General features: G+C 42.3%; 1 protein-coding gene across 3 annotated transcripts in view; it reads right to left on the reverse strand.

The window, feature by feature from the left end:
* The window catches only part of Fam168a (family with sequence similarity 168 member A), a 132,344-nt gene that overhangs the window by 14,850 nt on the left and 96,235 nt on the right, over positions 1 to 21,259 (reverse strand). The window contains exons 3-5 of one of the 3 annotated variants that reach the window (XM_028877540.2): positions 13,530 to 13,610; positions 7,879 to 7,905; positions 1,812 to 1,937 (exon numbers count right to left, since the gene is read on the reverse strand). In XM_028877540.2, coding sequence (XP_028733373.1) covers positions 1,812 to 1,937; positions 7,879 to 7,905; positions 13,530 to 13,610 — 234 coding nt within the window. The remainder of the gene's footprint in view (positions 1 to 1,811; positions 1,938 to 7,878; positions 7,906 to 13,529; positions 13,611 to 21,259) is intronic. The other 2 variants (XM_028877541.2, XM_037197110.1) reach the window with 2 other exon arrangements.

The following is a 21,259-nucleotide window of genomic DNA, read 5'->3' on the forward strand; positions in this document are numbered from 1 at the left end:
AGAATAAGAAATGGAATCCGGCCGGGTGGTGGTGGCGCACGCCTTTAGTCCCAGCACTTGGGAGGCAGAGGCAGGCGGATCTTTGTGAGTTCGAGGCCAGCTTGGACTACCAAGTGAGTTCCAGGAAAGGCGCAAAGCTACACAGAGAAACCCTGTCTCGAAAAACCAAAAAAAAAAAAAAAAAAAGAAAAAAAAAAAGAAATGGAATCCTAGTTTGAAAGTTATTTTTGTCCAGTTGTGCTGTCATGTTAGTTATATAGCGTTGGGTATATTGCCTTTTGAACCTCTGAGCTTTCAAAGTGGGATAAAAGTCTACCCAAACTTTATAGGACTATAATCTTGATTGAACAAGGAGCTGATGTTGAAAGCAGACTCTACAAAAGGTACACCATGCTGAGTTACATGCTGACATGTAAGGACAGTGACAAGGGGGAGAAAATAACATTGGTTTTGTTGTTGTTGTTGTTGTTTGTTTTTTAAAAGGGTTTTATACTGTATACTGTGTAGCCTTGGCTGGCCTAGAAATCACTATGTAGACCAGGCTAGCTTTTATCTTACTGACAGACCCATCTGCCTCTGCCTCCGAGTGGAGGATTACAGGCATGTGCCAGGCTCAACATTGGATAGTTTATTTATTTTTAAAGATTTGTTCTTATTTAATGTGTATGAATATGACCATGTGCATGTATGGGCCCCATATTTATGCCTAAAATACACAAAGAGGCCAGAAGAGGGCACTGGGTTACCCGAACTGGAGTTACAGATGGTGGTGAGCTACCATGTGGGTGTTGGGAATTGAACCTGGGACCTCTAGAAGAGCAGCCAGTGCTCTTAACTGCTGAGCTATTTCTCCAGTCCCAACACTGGGTATTTTACACTTGATCTCAGCCAAAACGCTGAGAAGCAATGACACTGGCTATTTAAAAGAAAAGAAAACTAATTCCATGAGTTTTCCTAGCTCACTAGTCAGTTACTTTTCTACAACATCCTGCTAAGGGCTTGTCCAGCTCCTGCTGGCATGAACTCAGAAGCCAGCGCTCATCACATCCAAAGCCAGCCATTCCCATGCCCAAAAGTTACCACAGGCACAATTTCTTCCACGCAGTCATTTCTAAACAATGGTCCTTCTTGGAATCATTTGTGTTACCAATTAGCTGTAAAGGTGACAACATCAGTCACCTCGCTGAACTTCAGGCTGAACATGACCAATCTGTGTGCTGGCATCTGTCCCTGTCATACCGTGTTCCCACAGTGTAGTTTACATGAAGTAGGGCAGTGTTTCTTATACAGAGGACAGTTTTCTTCACCAGAGGAATACTGAGCCCTACCTGGAGACATTTTTGGTAGTGACAATGGTGCTTTGCTGCTGGCATCTAACATAGAGACGCCACCGTTGCCGCTAAACATCTTACCATGCATAAGGAAGAATGCATCTGTCCCAGATGCCAGGAGTGCTAAGGTCAAGAAACCCTGTGCATGGGAAGACACACACAAAGCTTCAACTGTGCTTTGATCCTTTCCCCTAAAATGAAGTAACAGTCTTTCACAAATTCAACTTCTAGGCCCAGGAGTGCTCCTCCCTCACCTCTATGGGTATCTTAAAGCTGAAGGCATGATCAAAGATGTTCATCTTTCTTGAATGACAAAGGCCAATGGTTTTGTTTTTTGGTTTTTTTTGCATGAGTAGGAGAACCTCTTAAAAGCGTTTATACTAAAAATGTCATTTTAAAAATTCCTTTTCCTTTCTTCCTAATGAACAAATCAGTCCCAACCAAGGGGAACAAGGAAAGGAGGAGACAGGCTGTATTTACTGAAAGCCGCAGAGGATGCTTGGTAAGTTCGGTTCTCGGTCCCGGTGTCCACTGGAAGGTGGAAGGTGCCTTCAGTGCCACAGGAAGATGAGTTCTGTGGCCAGGCCTGTTTCATCAGCAGAGTGGCTTAAGGGAAGACACAAGAATGGCATTAGGCAGAAGTAAGAAGTGGGCCCCACCATTTACAGACACAAAAGCAAGGGTCTTGTGCTAGACAGAAACATAACTCAAGGAGCCTGCTCAGACACACAGAATGATTCAGCCTTTTTGAGATGGGACAGTGGGTTGGAAGGAGTACTGAAGTAAGCTTCCAAATGACTTAAATCCAAGGAAACACGCTTCAATACTGAAAATCAGGATTTTTTTTCTACCTATGATTAAAACCATGAAAATGGCCATGGCTTCACCATCTTCCACCTGACCTTCTGATCTAAGACTGTGGTATATTCCTCTACTACTTTCTCATTAACATGAAGCAACCTGAAATTCTTGAACAGTGTACTGGGCCAGTTTAACTGAGTCTTAAACAATTCCCTCTGGTTTGAAATCTTATCTGGAGGTATGGTTAATAAGTTGTGAGTTGCACCAGGTGTGGTGGTCCATTCCTTTAATTCCAGCACTTGGGAGGCAGAGGCAGGCAGATCTCTGTGAGTTTGAGGTCAGCCTAGGCTACATAGAGAAACTCTGTCTTGAAAAACCCAAACCAAAACCAGACAAATGAAAAAAAAAGTTGTGAGTTACTTCCAAAGAAAAACTAACAAGTAACTACCATTTTATGTGAACCTTGCTGGAACAGTGCCTCCTCTAACAGACTGAGCTGTGGCCATGGCAGCCAGAAAGGCCTGGACTCTGAGGCCTCACTATTAGCTATGCAATGGGACACTCCTTGCCAATTCCTGCTGCATACCAGCCAGGGTGAGATAGATACACCTTTTGCACATGTCTGAAAATCTCCTAATAGGTGCTGCTGGATACTCCAACTGAGACAGTGCCTCATGAGTTAGAGATGATCCTTTGGCCATTATGAAAGTGTCGAAATTGGGTTAGGTATGTTACAGAAATTAATTTGAAATCTGTAGAGACTTTCCAGGACAGCTCAAAGCTTAACTTGAGAAATTTCGTTAAGTGTTTTAGAAGTGGGGAATGCTTTAAAAAACTTACCGTCATGATATCCTGAGGGAAAGGAGAAAGAGGAAATTGGAGGAAATTCAGAAAGGAGGGAGGGAAGGAGAGAGGGAGGGAGGGAGGGAGGGAGCGAGGGAGCGAGGGAGGAGGGAGGGACAGAGAGAGAGAAGAAGGAGAAGAAGGAGAAGAAGGAGAAGAAGGAGAAGAAGAAGAAGAAGAAGAAGAAGAAGAAGAAGAAGAAGAAGAAGAAGAGAAGGAAAACTATCCTTTCCAATACCAGAAGAGACATATTTTTGATCCAAATTTCTATTTTTATGGTTAAAAAAAAGGATTAATTTTTTTTCTTTATAACATCTTTTACATTCTAATAAGATCTTGGGAGTCTTGGACACAGTGTTTTAAAGTATGTTAACAGAAGTGAGGCTAGACTGGCAACAATTAGATGAACTTGAAATATTTTATTATGGGGTAAAGAAAGACAAGGAAGCCTAAGAAGAAAGTATGCTGGTCATATTGATTCCTTCAGGGTCTGCTACCTCCAGAGAGATTCGACAATGTCTTTACTGCCTGGTTTACAGCTAACATCTCTGTTCCTTCTACCACAGAATTATAATGGCTAGAGAAGGCTGTGGATTCTGCTGTTTTTTCTGAACTAGAATCAGAATGTGGCTGCATAGGCTGACTCTGCTTGCATTAATGGCCCGCAGTATATACAGCAAATGCTGAGGAATGAGAAGGAAATCATGGGCAGGAAAGTGACACTAAAAGGAGAATCTGGCAAGAGAAATGGAGACAGCACAACTCCGTGTACAGCCCAGAGCCCTTGCTCGACAGCCAGGCCCAGTGTGTAGTGTAGCCCCTGCAGGAGGAGGGGGTCTGCTTTCAAATAAACATCTTCAGAGGGTGGAAGGATCCACTTAGTGTCAAAAAATCTTATCACAATGTCTCCAAATTCAGGGATCAACATTCCATGTGGCTAGAAGGCCATAACCATCTCCAAACAACTCCCTGTGTCGAATATGTAGCTCTGAGAAGTCAAATAGAGCAATTCCATGTCCTAAGATCTCAGTGAGGCTCTACCAAGGACCAAGAGGTCTAAATTTGGCCATAGTAATTTGGAAAATTTAGAAGTCTTGATTTGTTCCATTTTTGGTTGTTGTTTTTTCCTTCTTCTGAGTGGGGCATACTTATAATTTTCATTATAAGCCAAAAGTCTGACAATTGCCTGAAGGACTGTGTGACAACTGAGGTTAAATCAAAATTAGCCACAGAGTACTGAGGCTTAACTGCACTCAGCACTGAGAGGAGTGCCACAGTGGACAGGAACACATGTGGGTTACATCACTGCACACAAGGTACTTACGGTCTACTGGGGATGCAACTCAGCCACACATCGACCAGGGAGTGAACAAGACAGCATGTCATAGTAAAAGAATGTTGCAGATTAATTGGGAAAGAAGCAAGTGCCATTGTGTCATTGATTGTCTTTCCTAGGTGATCACTTAGGCTAAACTTTACATTTTCCAAATAAAAGGGAAATTTCTTCTAGTTTTATTATATGCTGAAAGCAAACAGCATTTTTCTGCATCTTTTATTTTGTTTGTTTGTTTGGTTGGTTTTTGAGACAGGGTTTCTCTGTGTAACAGCCCTGGCTATCCTGGATCTCTCTCTGTAGACCAGGCTGGCCTCGAACTCACAGAGATCTGCCAGTCTCTGCCTCCCAAGTGTTGGGACTAAAGGCGTGCGCCACCACACTCGGCTGTATATTTTCTTTATGCTAGAATAGTTAATAATTTAAATAATTAGATAAATGTGAAAACTAAATGAAAATGAATTTTTAGCAGTCAACTTAACCTCTTCATTAACTGTATGATTCTGTTTCTCTGTTCAATTCTACAGTAATCCTTTCTGATAGTGGTAGCAATAAAAATGCAGAGCTCAGCTTCTGCATGAAACCAATCCCAACTGAATGAAGCTTTTTTTTTAAACTTAATTTCAATTTTATGTGCATTGATGTTTTGCCTGCATGTATGTGTGAGGGCACCAGATCCACCAGAACTGTAGTTACAGGCAGTTGTTAGCTGCCATTTGGGTGCTGGGAACTGAACCTGGGTCCTCTGGAAGAGGAGTCGGTGTTCTTCACTACTGAGCCATGTCTCCAGCCCCTGAATGAAGCTTTTAGCAGCATGGCAATAGCAAGGACTCTCTGTCAGGCACACCTGTTTTGGGATGCTGAAAAGGAACTACTTCCTAAAAATGTTTTATCCTTTGACTTAAGCTATAGTTAAGTACAGGTATACCACATATGAAAACATTATTAATCTGTTCACTTAAGACTTTATGTACTTATTATAGATGTGTAAAAAGGACAGAGGGGGGGAAACAGAACCATGTGGAGGGCTATGACCCCTGTCACAGCAGGCTGGCCACATCTAGCTGCTGAGTTGTTCACTTCCTGGATATGGGACCCTCACGCCCGTTGACACTAGAACAATCTGTTAAACACATTTACAAAGAAAGGCAGCAAGGGACCATCACCCTGAACCAGGTAACTGAGTCAGGAAATCTGAGATACAGCCTGGGCTCTGCTGTTTACTAGTTGTGGGACCTTGGGCAAATCACTTAATTGTCTGAGCTTTAGTTCTGTTGTATTGTAAACTGGCAGTACTAATCACCCCCTGGTTGCTTCAAAGTACTGACAGATCATCAGTCTTAACGGTTTCTAGTTTTGGTAGCCGTACGCTTCCATCCTTACAGTTGTGGCCAACTCCAGTGGGAACTCTAATTGTCTCTTACCTCAGCCACTTCAACTGCTTGCTTCTTAATGCGTTGGGTCTGTTTGTTTTAACTTGTCCCTTCTAATCTCCAAGCAATAGCCATACTGGTCTAAAACTCTAAGCCGAATTATAAAACTCTTAGAAACATTCTATGGTTCTCTGTTGCCTACAGGCTGCAGATTCAACTCTGCATTCGAGACTCCTCTGACCTAATACTGATGGTCTCTTGTGGTTGAACTGAAATATTTTACATTGGCTCATAAGTCTAAGCACTTGGTCTCTGGTTGGAGGTGGTATTTTGGAAGGTTGTGGAACCTTTAGGTGGCAGAGCCTTGGGAGAAGTAGGTTTTACAGGCTGGTCCTACTTCTTGACCACTGTCTTCTTCCTGACTGACACATCTCTCTTGGTTCTCTAATCTTATCACTCTAACCTACACGACTGTGCACAAACTCTTATCATCCCCCGAGTCTGCCAAGAAGCTTTACTTCTCTACGGTTTTGTCCACTCTACTAGCTCTCCTGGCACATTCCACCTGGTACACAGGTATTAAGTAATCAATCGTGAGTTAAAGACTCAGTTCTACTATGAAGTCTTTTCCTCTGCCTACTCTCTGACCACATCATCCCACATAATGACTATCCCAGTTCCTGTGAGTCTTAGAGGCCTCTGTACCTGGTTGCCTTGAATGCCTTCCCAATAAATTGTAAGTTTCTAGAGAATGGGGACCTTGTCTTACGGGTCTTTGTATCTTCACAGGGCCAAGATAAGGCCTGGCATAGAACACTCTGAAATGCTCTATCCACACTTCTTCTCATTAGATGTTCTAAGTCAGTGGTCCTCAGCCTTCCTAATGCTGCAACCTTTAATACAGTTCCTCATGTTGTGGTGACCCCAACCAACCAATTATTCTTGCTGCTACTTCATAACTATAATTTTGCTACTGTTATGAATTGTAATGTAAATATCTATGTTTTCCTGTGGTGTTAGGTGACTCCTATGAAAGAGTCACTCAACCCCAAAGGATTGTGACCCACAGGTGGAGAACCACTATTTTAATTGGAAGGGTGAGTAAGCATGAGGCCTTCTCTAACTTTTTAGAGTCTTTTGTTTGAGTTCATATATTGTGCACCAAACCAAAAAAAAACCCAGCCTCTCATAAGTGGTAAGTGAAACAGCTCTGTAGCACTATTGAAATAATAACAATTACAAGAGGATGGGACATTGGCATTTAAAAGAACCTTGAAATCATGTGACATGAAAAACTTTATGGCCTGGGGACATTAGCAAGTTGCCCAAGATCACACAGCCCACAGCAGTAGTAAAAGAAATTTCACAGCTCATCTTCTAAAAGAAGTGCCATGCATAAAGATGGTACTTTTCCCTTTTCAATACCAAGATTAAAAGTTGGGAAAACATTCAAAGATTTTTACAAAAATATCATGAGCAGCCCAGGTGAGTGTAGTAAAAGTGGCAAGTTTCTCCCATGGTCCCTTACTGTTTATGACAAGAAGGACCTAGTCAAGTTACACTGCTGGGACCCTCACAGGTGCCCAGAAGTTCCCGTGGTGCCTTGGGCCTGGAGTCCACACTGCGCAGAGAACTCAACTCAGATCTCTCACCCACTGGCACACTTGGCCCATACCTTTCATCATTCAGAAAAATGCTCCAAAAATGAAGCCATGGCTCAAGATCAGGATGACGCCAACAGAGTGTTTCTAAAGTCAACCAGGTCTTCAAACATGTCAGACTGCTAATGGAAATGGAAAATCTGATCCTGGGGCCATCTGACTGTGTTTTAGGGTCTAATAGGCATAATCAAGGGGCTCCTCAGAGCCTACCATAAAGCCAACAGAGGAGCCACACACAGGCCCTAGAATTTTCATTCATTTGTTTGAATCAGGCAGCCAGGTTAGGGTGTGAGACGCCTTTTAGTGCCATGATCCTTTATTACTGCCCTATGGGAATGGTTTATGTGTGTCTCCAACCCATGATTTTTGCACCATCAGACATGTTCCTGCATGCTATAGGAACTGCTGCTGAGCCACCTGGGGGAGCCCAAGCCTAGGAGGTGGGATTTGGGGAGGAAAGGAAAGGGAATCTACCATTGTTACAAGATAACACATTCATAGGCCATAATACAGATGAGGAAAAATAGCTCTCCTACCATAAGCTGAATGCAGGAACTGAAACTCTGTTGGATAGAAATGTTAGTTGAAATTACCACTAAGAATTTGTGCAAAGTTGTACATATTGCAGTTATATAACAGACTTGTTCGAGATAGCAGTTTCCCCCAGGTTGCATAAGAAGCAGTGAATGGAGAGAATGGGAAGTACCTCCCCCCGGAAAGGGTGACAGACTTGCCATCCAGGAAAGTTCATTAGTTACAGAGAAGCACCTCCTTGGATGCCACAGGATCTTCCAGAGAAGAGACTGAAAACCGCCTGGATATGAACAGGCATAAGGTCCCGTTCTTTGCTTGTCCATATTAAGACCATTTCAATTCTCCCAAGAACTGCTGAGGGATTTCAAGCATGACAGAGACTACAATGAGGAAGAAATAAAGGCTCAGGGGACAATTAATGGCCGTCATGGGTCTCTCAGAGAACGAGGTTCAATGCAGAGACATTCTGTCTAGGACAGTATTATGCTGTAGAAGGAACATGACTATGGGGTCAGACAAATGGGTTTGAATCTCATATCCACGGCATTTTAAATCTAATTCTGAAAGTTACTTTATCTTCTCTGAGCTAAACTGGAGGCAAGAAACTCTAGCTTACAAGACAAAGGTAAAAAGGTGCATTTGTAACTTGCCTTACCCAGAGCTTCAGTGTGCAGGTGTTTAGAAACAGATTATTTTCCTCCACTTTCCCCCAAGTTTGTAATATACAAAATGGGAATGGAAAAATCATATACATACTTCAGTGGGATTATAATTCAAATGAAACAAGAGGTGAGAACATGCTTCTTATGAGAGTTTTGACTTTAGTTTTCTATTTATCCTTCTTTTCACTTTCAAGTTACATTATCAGGAATATGATAAACCTTTTGCTCCCTGGATTCTGAAAAAGAAGTCTTGGACAGCTTTTGCCTCCTGTGAAGTTAAATACCTAAATATGATCCTTGAAATTGGCAGGCACTTGGGAAGAAGCCTAGGTACCCACATAGCTTTCAGAACCAATGAAAGAATGAGCTTTTTCCCCCTGCATCCTGAACAGATGAACCTAAGGGAGCACAGAGCTACTAAAAAGAGCTCACTGTGAGCAATTTCTTGGTCTCCTTGAAGTAAGTAACTGAAGGAAATTTAAATCTTCATGGCTGGCTCCTTGCAGGCACCTCCCTGAATCACAAATGGCCAGCTCTGGCAAGAAGCTGAGATTCACTTTTAATGTTCTCTCTGATCTTGAGCCTTTATGGCAGGAACCTCCCCCTAATAGTCAGACCCGTGAAGGTAGAGTTCAGCATCACAAAATATGAAACAGACCCCGCTATGAGTATGTAAGCATGAGAGCGTGTGTGCGTATGTGTGTGCACACGTGCACACGCGCGCGTGCGAGATCTCCCCCAAAGTCACACAAACATCTGAAACAATTTCAGTCTGATACCTCTTCTTTCCTTCCCTTCCTTCCTGATTTTGGGGTAAAGATGGCCTTGAACTCCTGATCTGCCTGTCTCCAATTCCCAAGTGTAGGGATAATGGGTGTATGTCATCACACCTGGCCATTGTGGACTATCTAACACAATACACTAGTACTATCCTTTATTGTGGATTTCTGAGCAAATGGTTTGGCTTAATCATAGATTAGAAATATGTTGACTTTTAAAAGTATTAATCAGGTTGGATAAAGGCTTATTATTATTATTATTATTATTATTATTATTATTATTTCACTTTACTATTGAAATGTAATACTCTCCCTGTACCTGCAGCTTGGCAGGCTGTCCATGTTTTTAACAATCTCAGACTCCTCTCTGCACTGCCTTCTTCTCCAGCCTGGCTGTTCCTGTCGAACCCCCAGTGCTTCCCACTGCCTCAGCAGCCACAGGTGGTTAAGAGTTCAGGTACCATGGCAGGATGCCAGAATGCGGTTCTCGTTGCTGAACTTCTCTAAGTTTCTATTTTCCCAGTTGGAAATTTTGAAAAATACTCAGTTTGTTGTAATATAAAACAAATTAATACCCATAAAGAGCTTCAAATTGTTGCCGACACAGAGGAAACATAGAATTAATTGTAGTTTTTTGTTTTTGTTATTTTAAGGGTCTCATTATGTAGAGCTCGCTGGCCTAGAATTACTATATAGACCAGGCTAACCTGGAACTCACTCCTAGAGATCCACTTCCTTCTGCCTTCCAAATGCTGGGATTAAAGGCATGCACTACCATGCCTGGTCTTTAATAGAGTATTTTATTCCTGTCAATTATTTGCCAAATTGATCCTTAAATAATCCTAAAATCTCTCAGCAGAAGTGCTGAATACTATGAGAAAGTAGCTCACCACTAGTGATTAGAGCCTGAACCAACTCGGGTCTTCAAATGAGTGCTAGTCCTGAGCTGCCCCACACCGTGAGGCACTCAGTCTCCTCCTGTCACTCAACTTCCCAAACAAGGAAGGGAACTGAAACAGGAGCCCTGTGTGCCAGCTGCTGGGAGGCCTAGCTCTGTGCTGCTCTGCACCTGTGACTTGTCTTCTACTTGTTCCTTCCCACAAGTGTGCACTTAATCACACTGACACCCCAACGCCCTTCCCCTGTACATCCTTTTCTTTCCTTGGTAACCGAGTTTCTGGAAAGCACACTCTCATGCTTCCTTCTTCAGGAGAAGTACAGCACTTCTGACCTGTTCACTATACTCTGCTTTCCAGTCTCATAGGCCCCGACCTGGTGAGGTCTCTAGTATTCCCACTAGGAAGACTTTGTGACCTCACCTGAACTTCTGCCACAACTCACCTCCCCTATTTTAGGCTAGTTTACAAAGCCAACTCACAGATTTCACAGTACTTGGATTGAAATCACTTACGTACTGTGATATTTCATAATGTTCTCTTAGTTTTTAAGATAGAACTCACTAATTTGATTTTTTTAATCAGATAATTTGTGTAGCTTTTATATCATAGCTACTATTACAGATCTGGAGTAGTGGGATAATGTATCTTACTTATTAAAGGAAATAGAAAAATCAACACTGAGCTGTCATTAAAAGATATTAGTCCACAGGTCATTGTTACCCTTAAAAAACTCTTTCAGGGCAGTAATGGCAGCTTCCTCAAATGAGCATCACCCACAGTAACTTCTAGAATGGTTAAGGCTTGTATAATTAATTAATAGGGCCCAAATAAATACCTGTTGTATTGGTTAATTTGGCTGTATTAAGAAGCATCTAGAAACCTGGTAAAGCACACCTCTAGGTGTATGTGTAAAGGTGTTTCTAGAGATGACTAAGTCAAGAGAGCTTTGACTAATGAATCATTTAATCCACCTATGCATTCCAAATTGGAATAGATTATGAGGAAATGGTAGAACGTCCTGTCTAGAGGGAGGAAGCAGGTCATGGGTGTGCTCTTCAGGGCTGTATCTTACCCAGGTTCCACTATACTACCACTCTCTACTTCCTGTCAGCCATGAAGTGAACAGCTCCCTTCTGCCACACATTTCCAGCACCATGATGTTCTCCCCAAGCACATGGGACCAAGAGACTATGAGCTGAATCTTGTGAAACGACAAACTAAAACATATTTTTCTTCAATTGAGTTGTTCTCTCAGGTGTTTTGATCATAGAGAACAAAAGTAACTAATAGCACAGGACATGTCTATCATTACTTACTATGTAATGTATGGGGGGGGGTTGGCATGTTCTCATGTAGCTCAGGCTAGCTTTGCATTTGCTATGTAGCAGAGGCTACATTTCAACTTTTGATCCTCTGCTTCTATCTCCCAAGTATTGATATTACAGATGTTTACCACCATGCCTTCCTAGAATAGTCTGTAGCTCCACAAACGAGCCAAAAGAAAAATAAATAGGCAGCTGCCTGTAACTTCACAGCATGTATGTAATATGATAATAATTCCAGGGTTCAAATATAGGTCTACAAATACAGCCCATGCTCTTTTCTGTCTCAAACACTTCAGAAGAAAGAGATACCTGCAGAATGAGTACCAGATTGGCACAGAAAAGCACAGGACAGGAAATCTACCCAAGATTCTAGTCTATAAGCTGTTGTCAGTTAACAGGTAATGTGGGATGGAACAGCTCTTCTCCAGGATGTCTTAATCACAAAGGAGGTTGAATTAAAGAATACCTGGGGGCTTTTCAATTCCATAATATTCACTAAATAAGAAAATGGGGGGGGGGGCCTGGGGATTTAGCTCAGTGGTAGAGCACTTGCCTAGCAAGCGCAAGGCCCTGGGTTCAGTCCTCAGCTCTGGGGAGGCAGGGGAGAATGGAGGAAGGAGGATATGACATTTAAGGTCTTTCCAAATTTGTTCTTTGTAGTCTGTAGTTCAGATTCATCAGTCCCTCTCAGTCTATGCTCCAATCATTTCTACTAGTTCTAGGCTCGGCAGTCGGGTTCCACGCCTCCACTGTGCCTTTACAGGCATGCTCTGCCCTGGAATGTGCCCTCCTCCCCTGAGTGCTTCTAAAGGCACCTCCTACTTCTGCCTGCCTCAAGTCTCTACTGTTAGTTCCTTTGTGAAGTCCCTACTATCACCTCCAGGTAGACTGTGGTTCTGCATCTGTTCTTTATATATTACTTACTGTATTGTAGTACAATTCATCATTATTAATATGAAAGGGTCCAAAATTACCTATGAGCTCCTGCAGGCAAAGATGACAACTCTTATTTTTCTATCCCAGTATAGAGGACATTCAACAAATGTTTAGTGAGTAACTAAAGAACTTATGTAAAATCACCTGCAACCCTAAGGTAAATGGTTACATATGAATTTCGGAAAGGTGAGGTGACTTGTCCAGGGCTATACACCTAAGGCTATATACCTAGGGAGAAGCCTAATCTGGTTTCAAACCCAGGACTTTCAAACCATAGTGCCCATTCCTTCTCCTGATCCTGGGTGTTAGGCAATGACTGAGCCCAGGAGTTAGATCAGTGGTTAAAACACCACTAACACTCCTGGCCCCAAAACAGGAAGAAAAAAAGATCTTTTCAATATTTTCTTTCAGTTTTTTTTTTGTTTTTGTTTTTTGATTTCTTTCTTACTATGAACTCAAGCTGGCCTCACACTTGTGGCCCAAGCCTCCAAGTGCAGAGATTATAAGTGTATGCCATCGTGCCTAGCACCTCCTTCAGTATTTCAAACCCATTTCAATCTCTCTGTTCAAGTGTTGTATGTCTTCTGTTTCTGAAAAACAAGCAAACTGTCTCAGCCTGTAAAAAGGCTCTTTACTCTGGTGGCAAGTCTCTCACTCTATTCCAAAATTACACCCCAGAGGGAGAGGGTAGGAGAGGGGAAGGGAATTGGGGGAGGGAGAAAGAAAGAAAGAGAGTGATTCCCAATGGCAGCCTCAGGCAAAACTGAGGGAAACATTAATTTGGACACTGCTTGAGAGAGATGAAGCAGTCTCATATATTCCAGCACAGAAAAAGGGGCCACCCTCAAGTCCCAGGGACAACAAAGGGACTCTACTCTACTCCCACCCCAAGGTTGTCCTGCCCCAGTTCCCAGAGGGGATGTCAAAGAGAATCCAGCCAGAACTGGCTGACTCCAGGGCAGTCTCAAAAGAAGGGCCAACCGGAGGATTTGTTTTCACAAATGGAGGCCTGCTTCCCCCTCCTCTCCACTGGGCTCCCACCCGTTGCTTACCTGGAGCATAACTGGGGCTGTTGGTCGGGTAGAGGCTGGGATTGTAGGCAGGGGCAGCTGCCGGGTAGGCTGTGGGGTAACCTACAAAGACATAGAAGAAAAGCCTCATTTGGTTAGGCAAGGGGACTAGGGAGGCTTGGCTTTCAGTCTCTTCACAGACTATTTCTGACTATATACACAGTGATCAGAAAATTAACTCATATACTTTTTGGGTAATTCAGAACACTTCATTACTTTCTTAGTGTTATACAACTGTCCTCTGTATGTTCCTAAAAAATGCTTCTACCATCTCAAATAAAAACTCTGTAACCTCTGGTAACTCCCAAGCCTCTAGTCCTCACTGGTGATCTAATCTACTTTCAAAAAGTTATTTCTAGAATTCATTTCTAAAGAAATGATCAGAGTCTGGGCTGGAAACATGGCTTAATGGCTACAAGCACTGGCTGCTCTGCCAATGGCTTTGGGTTCAATTCCTAGCACCCGCATGGCAGCTCACAACCATGTATAACTCCAGTCTCAGGGAATCCGACATTCTCTTCCGGCCTCTGTGGGCACCAGGCATGCACATGATCCCCAGACATACATACAGGTAAAATAACTATTTACATAAAAATAAATAAATAGGATTTTTAAAAAAGGTGTCTCCAAGATTTTTTTTTAGTTTTTTTTCTACAGGTTTTAAAACCTTTTACTTGTATATTTTTAAATGTGTACTCTAATTAAATTAAAGCCATTTGAACATAAAAAAAATTGGCACTGGGGGCTGGAGACATGGCTCAGTGGTTAAGAGCACTGACTGCTCTTCCAGAGGACCCACATGGCAGCTCACAACTGCTTGAACTCCAAGATTTGACAGCCTCACACAAACTTACATAGCAAACAAAACACCAATGCACATAAAATAAAAATAAATTATTTTTAAAAAATTAGCACTGCATTTTACAGACCTCAGAATACCTTAGGCCTCTTGCAATTTACTTGAGATTTTTAACAACTCTCATCCATCTTCTCCCTTTACCAGCATGCAAGTTCTCCTTCCCTGCTAGCCAGACTGCCAGGCCAGCCTTCACTGTCAGGGCTGCTTGATTCTTTTTTTTTTTTTAAATTTAATTAATTAATTTATTTATTGGATTTTTCGAGACAGGGTTTCTCTGTGTGGCTTTGGAGCCTATCCTGGAACTCACTCTGTAGACCAGGCTGGCCTCGAACTCACAGAGATCCACCTGGCTCTGCCTCCCGAGTGCTGGGATTAAAGGCGTGCACTACTACTACTACTACTACCACCACCACCACCACCACCACCACCACCACCACCGCCCAGTGCTACTTGATTCTTTAATGTGAAAGGGGTAGTACAGTCATTTAAACTTGACCCAAACCTCTTTGCTGCTCAGAAAATCAAACAGCTAAAAGTACTAATATTGGACGCTGGAGAGATGGCTTAGCAGTTAAGAGCACTGGCTGCTCTTCCAGAGGATGTGGGTTTAATTCCCAGGAACCAAAGAGCAACTAACAACTATCTGTAGCTCTAGTTCAAGAGGATCTGGTGCCTCTTCTGGCTTCTGTCTGCAGTGCACAGACATCTATGCAGGCAAAATACTTATACACACAAATTAATCAATTAATTAATAAAAAAGGAAATAAAATCAGGAGGCAATGCTTATGGGACATGCAAGGCACACTGATAGTATCTGCCTATTTTGCATCTCCTGTTTCAGCCTTTCTTTTGAAGGCAGAAGATTTTTTTCCCTTGCATTTCTGTCTTCTTCAATTTCAACTTAGGAAATTTTTCAATCTTACTCATACTGGGTCTGTCACACATGGCTGCCAGAGTAAGGTGTGTGAAGAGAAGAGTCTGGTGTGGACAGTGGCTGCCAGTGAGTGCTGTTTTATTTTGTGATAGGGTTTTTCTTTGTAGCTCAGGCTAGACTAGAACTCCTAATTCTTTGGCCAATCCGTGTGCTGGGATTGCATGTATGAGTCACGTTGAGCTTCATAGTGAGAGTTCTAGGACTAGTCTCAAAATTCATCCATTCACTAAATACTTGAGTAACTACTCTGTGTCAAACACTGGATTAGAGATTTGTATCAATGCATAAAACATGTTTGCTCTCAGGCAGCTTATAATCTAAAAGAGCTGGAAAAGGCACTGAATAAATATTAAAATAAAATCCTGAGTGTGGACAAAAAAAAAAAAAAGAACGGCAAGAACATCAGAAATACATTGGAGTAAGCTGGGCGGGGGTGGGCACACTTTTAATCCCAGCAGTCGGGAGGCAGAGGCAGGCGGATCTGCATTCGAGGCCAGCCTGGTCTAGAAAGTGAGTTCCAGGACAGCCAGGGCTACACAAAGAAACCCTGTCTGGAAAAACAAAAACAAAAAAATGAAAGAAAGAAGAAATGCATTGGAGTTAGATTACTGCAATATTAAACAATAATCAGGGTAAAATACACAGAGAAGTGTTGCTGGAGGGCTTCTCTCCAGGTTCCCCAAGCCCTGCAGTCCCACAATCCACTTATAAAATAATCACTCAGACGCTTATATCACTTATAAACTGTATGGCCGTGGCAGGCTTCTTGCTAACTGTTCTTTTATCTTAAATTAACCCATTTTTATAAATCTATAGCTTGCCACGTGGCTGGTGGCTTACCGGCGTCTCTACATGCTCTTCTCCTGGCGGTGGCTGCAGTGTCTCCCTTCCTTCCTCCTGTTTCCCCAATTCTCCTCTCTCTTTGTCCCGCCTATACTTCCTGCCTGGTCACTGGCCATCAGTGTTTATTTATATAGAGTGATATCCACAGCAGAGAAGTTCTATATCCAAAGGCTTGAAGGAAACTATGTGGCAACTAAGAAGACAGTGTTAGAAAAGGCCTTCTAGAGTTAACAACAAAATAAACAACCGCTCAGTGCAGAGGCCCTAAGTTGGGAGGTGTAATTACTTTCCTCTTTGCTGTAACAAAGTATCTCAGAAAACAGCTTAAGGAAGGGGTTATCCTGGCTCACAGTTTCAGTGTACCATCCTTCACTGTGGAGAAGGCACAGGGGAGTGAGGCAGCTGGTCACACTTGCATGCAGAGAGAGAGGATGCTGGTAGCTGGCTTGCTTTCTCCTTTTTACTCAGTCAAGACCCTGTCATGCCATCTACAGTTAGGATACATCTTCCCACCTCAATTAACCCAGTCTAGAAATGCCCTCAGGCAGGTTTGTCTCTTACATGGATTCTATTTCCTATCAAGATGGCAATTATGAAAATGGGACTCAGACTAGAACAACAGTGTGGAATGGTAAGAAATGGCCTGGGAAAAGTCCTCACATACTTGACTACGATACATCCAGTAAGACAATCAAGCTCAACTTGCACTAGCAGTGTGTAAGTGACTACGTAACTACTCCCTGCAGTTTTTAGCAGCTCATTGGTATTCTGACTAACAGTGGAAAATTGGTTTGAGAAGTCAAAGATTAACTCCCTAAATCCCTAAATGCTTCTTTGGGATCTGTAAATATTGGAGCTTTAATAATGTATCTTTGTTAACATGCTGTTGCAGAAATCCTTTGAATTCCAAAGAAAATTCATCACTCTACCCTGATCTGCTTTAGAACTGAAGTAGCCAATTTGTCACTTAATTACCAATCTAGAGATGTGCTACTTCTCAAGAAGAGAGACAAGGGATGTAATCTGGGAGGCTAAGTGACGGAAATCTACATTCAGCTTCCTGTAAGAGATTGTATGCCACAGACAGCCATGCTTCTATTTTGTCATTTCAGATGACTTTTACTTTAGAGGAAAATTACAGGATCATCCTTCAATGTTTCTATTTGTTTGTTTGTTTGTTTATTGACAGGGTCTCACTATGTAGCTCTGGCTGTCCTGAAACTCACTTTGCAGACCAGGCTGGCCTTAAACTTACAGAGATCCACCTGCTTCTGCCTCTAAGTGCTGGGATTAAAGACATGTACCACCACAACCACCTAAATTGTTCCATGTTTCTAATTAAGAGTTATTATTTAATTTATTTATTTTGAGGCAGGGAAACCCAAGATGGCCAAGAACTCATGGTATCCCAGCTGGTCTGAAATTCATGATTTTCTTGCTTCAGCCTTCTGAAGGCAATATAAGTAGAAATGATAAGAAATAAAATACTAGAATGTGTGCCTCTTCCCACTATGTATGTATGTGTGTGTGTGTGTGCACATGTGCAAGTATGTGCATGTGTGCACCTGTGTGTAGGTTCCAACAGAGACTAGAAGGGGCTATCAGATCTCATGGAGCTGGAGTTACAAGTAGTTGTGAGCCACCAGATGTGGATGCTGGGAATCAAACTTGGGTCATCTGGAAGAACAGTAAGTGCTCTTAATCACTGAACTATTAGAGCTAGGCAGATCTCTGTGAGTTCCAGGCCAGCCTGGTCTACAGAGTGAGATCCAGGACAGGCACCAAAATTACACAGAGAAACCCTGTCTCGAAAACCATCCCCCACCCCACAATCACTGATCTATTTCTCCAGCCCCCTTCTAAATAAAAAAAAAATGTGAGTGTGTGTGGAGGGGGGTGGGGGGTGGGTATGTGCATTTGTGCATGTGCCACAGCACGCATGTGGAGGTCAGATAGCTTTAAGGAGTCAGTTCTCTCTCATTCCACCATGTGGACCACAGGAATAATACTCAGGTCTTTACTCTTGGCTGCATGGAGTACCTTCACTCATTATGCCATCTCACTGGCCCAGAACTGGAAGTCTTAATCATAACATTAGGTAAGAGAAGGAAAAGGTGTCCAAATAGTAAAAGAAGAGCCAAATGATCACCAAAAGACTAGTAGAGATTTAAAAAATGAATCCAGTAAAAATGTCAGTAAGTAAAAATCAACATATAAAATTTAGTAGTGCTCTTATACGCCAGTAATAGACTTGCTGGAAATTAAATCAAGAAAGCAATCTCATTCACAATAGTTATAAAAATAAAAAATAGGAGACTGATCATCCAGTAGCTCAGTAGCCCTTGGCCCAGCGAGCTGGGACATGCAGTGTAACAGCACAGACAACAAGAGAGACGATGCCTCCTCGCAAGTGACCTTCACACACACACACACACACACACACACACACACACACACACACACACACAGTGGCTCTTGTGCTCCCACTCTGTTCTACACATCTATACATCACAGTCACAGACACACACACACACACACACACACACACACACACACACTTCTTAAAAGTGAAAATGACTATTGTATCCTCAATGCAAAGACTTCTGCCTTAACAAAACAACAACAACAAAACCCCTCTCTATTCTTTCAAAATACAAAAGAAGAGAGCAAGAAAAAAAAAAGAAAAGAAAATTAATTCTATCATGTTCTGGCTGGGCACCTCTTTACTGATTTAATCTCCACTCCCAACTCTACAAAATGTATTATTAGCTCCATTCCTGAGATGAAGATACTGGGACAAATCTTACACAACTAAAGAGTAGACTGGAGACAGAACTGAGGCCTGAATGAAACAAAGCCCATCCTAACTCTCCTCCCCACCCTCCCTGTCCTGACTAGTTTTATGTCAACTTGACACAAGCTAGAGTCAGCAGAGAAAATGACTTGAGAACATGCCTCCAGAAGATCCAGCTGTAGGCCATTTTCTTAATTAGAAATTGATGGGGGAGGGCTCAGCCCGTTGTGGGTAGTTCTAACCCAAGGCTGGTGGTCCTATAATAAAGCAGGCTGAAAGCCAGGCAATGGTGGCACATGCCTTTAATCCTAGCACTAGGCAGAGGCAGGCAGATCTCTATGAGTTCGAGGCCAGCCTGGTCTACAGCTCGAGTTCCAGGAAAAAACAACAACATCAACAACAAAAAAGCAAGCAAACAAGCAAGCAAGCAGGTTGAATAAGCCAGTAAACAGCACCCTTCTACAGCCTCTGCATCAGCTCCTGCCTCTAGGTTCCTGCCTGTTTGAGTTCCTGTCCTGACTTCCTTCGATGATAAACAGTGTAAGTGTAAGTCAAGCAAATAAACCCTTTCCTTTCCAAGTTGCTTTGGTAGTTGCTTTGGTCATGGTGTCTCATCACAGCAATAGTAACCCAAACTAAGACACATCCTAAAGCTCGAGTCTATTCAGTGTAACCTCTAGATCTGACTTCTGCTTACTTGGCCAAAATTTTTTACATTTCATCTTCAAAACTAGAAAAGCAAAGTTACTTTGGAGAGTAAAAACTGGGGAGGTGGGGAGGGGGCTATTTTTGGACAAGGTCTCTTTATGTGACCCTGGCTGTTCTGGAGTTCTCGACATATATCAGAGTGGCCTCTGCCTCAGATTCAATTTGTTCAAAGATGCTTCTAGTTTTTTGTGTTTTTTTTTTTTAATTATTGTTTGTTTTTGTTTTAAAGACTATTTTGTTTCCTACTTGGAGTCTTTAATACAAGTCACGCTCCTATTATTGAAATGTATCATGCAAGCACTGAATTACAGAGTTGGAAGAGGTCTTGGAGATGACTGAGTTCATCTGCCATCAGCACAGGAATGTAACCGAGTCTCCGCAGCACCCTTTCTAATGCAATGCTAAGAACTTCTGTGGGTAGTCAGATCTCTTGGAGAGTTCTGAAGGCTGAAATTCTTGACTTGAATCTTACTCTGAATGTCCTTTCAGTCTCTGGTCCATCCATTCTACCCTCACAGCACATCTGTCCCCTCTGCTCTCTTACAGCCTTAGAGATATATTAGGGCATCAGATATTCTGATAATGCTTTCTAGTACAAATCTATAACACCCAGTTATCTCAATCTTGCCTCCTTCTGGCTGCTCAACTCTGATTAGACTTTAAATTCCCTTTCCGTAACAATTAAGAATTTCTTCCTCCCTCATTCACTTTCCTGCTGATGTTTCCCCCCTGATTTGAAAAAAAAGTTAATTGAACTGACATAACTAGACTCTGATGATGGTGGTCAGCAAAGATTCAAAGATTCTCCGTATTTCCCCATCATTGCTAGGGTTAATCTCCACTGTCACCTGACTAGATTTAGAACCACATGGAAATACGTCTGATTATATCTAGGAGGGTGTTTCCAGAAAGGTTTAAGTGAAGAAAGGAGTCCTACCCTGAGTGTTGGATGAATAAGAAGGAGAAAGCAAACTGATGACCAGCAACCATCTCACTCTGTGTTCTGACTGAATACCTTACACTCCTCCTGCCCAAATCTGCCCACCATGATGGACTGTACTCTGGAACTGCCAGCCAAAATGAGTCCTTCTTTCCTAAATTGCTTTTGTCAGGTATTTTCAAGTAAACAAATACAATGACAGTTACCACCACCACCACCACCACCATAGTAGTTAGCAGATAGCAAATGCTTACTCTGTAACAAGCATGGTACTAGGTACTTCCTTTCTAGAGAATTTAATAGTCTAATGGGAAATAATATGAACTATATAAAATAATCTATAGGCAAAACATATCATCTAAATGCTGAGGAAATGAAAAATGGGTTTGAGAAAATTGGGTATAGCTTACCAGGTATAGCGCTCTCTCTCTCTCTCTCTCTCTCTCTCTCTCTCTCTCTCTCTCTCTCTCTCTCTCTCATTTTTTGAGACAGGGTTTCTCTGTGTATCTTTGGATCCTGTCCTCACTCTGTAGACCAGGCTGGCCTAAAACACAGAGATCTGCCTGCCTCTGCTCCCTATTGCTGGGATTAAAGGCATGCGCCACCGCCCAGCTGAAAGAAATCTTTTAGCCTG

Source organism: Peromyscus leucopus, chromosome 1 (genome assembly GCF_004664715.2).
Source record: "Peromyscus leucopus breed LL Stock chromosome 1, UCI_PerLeu_2.1, whole genome shotgun sequence".
NCBI classification, from domain to species: Eukaryota; Metazoa; Chordata; class Mammalia; order Rodentia; family Cricetidae; genus Peromyscus; species Peromyscus leucopus.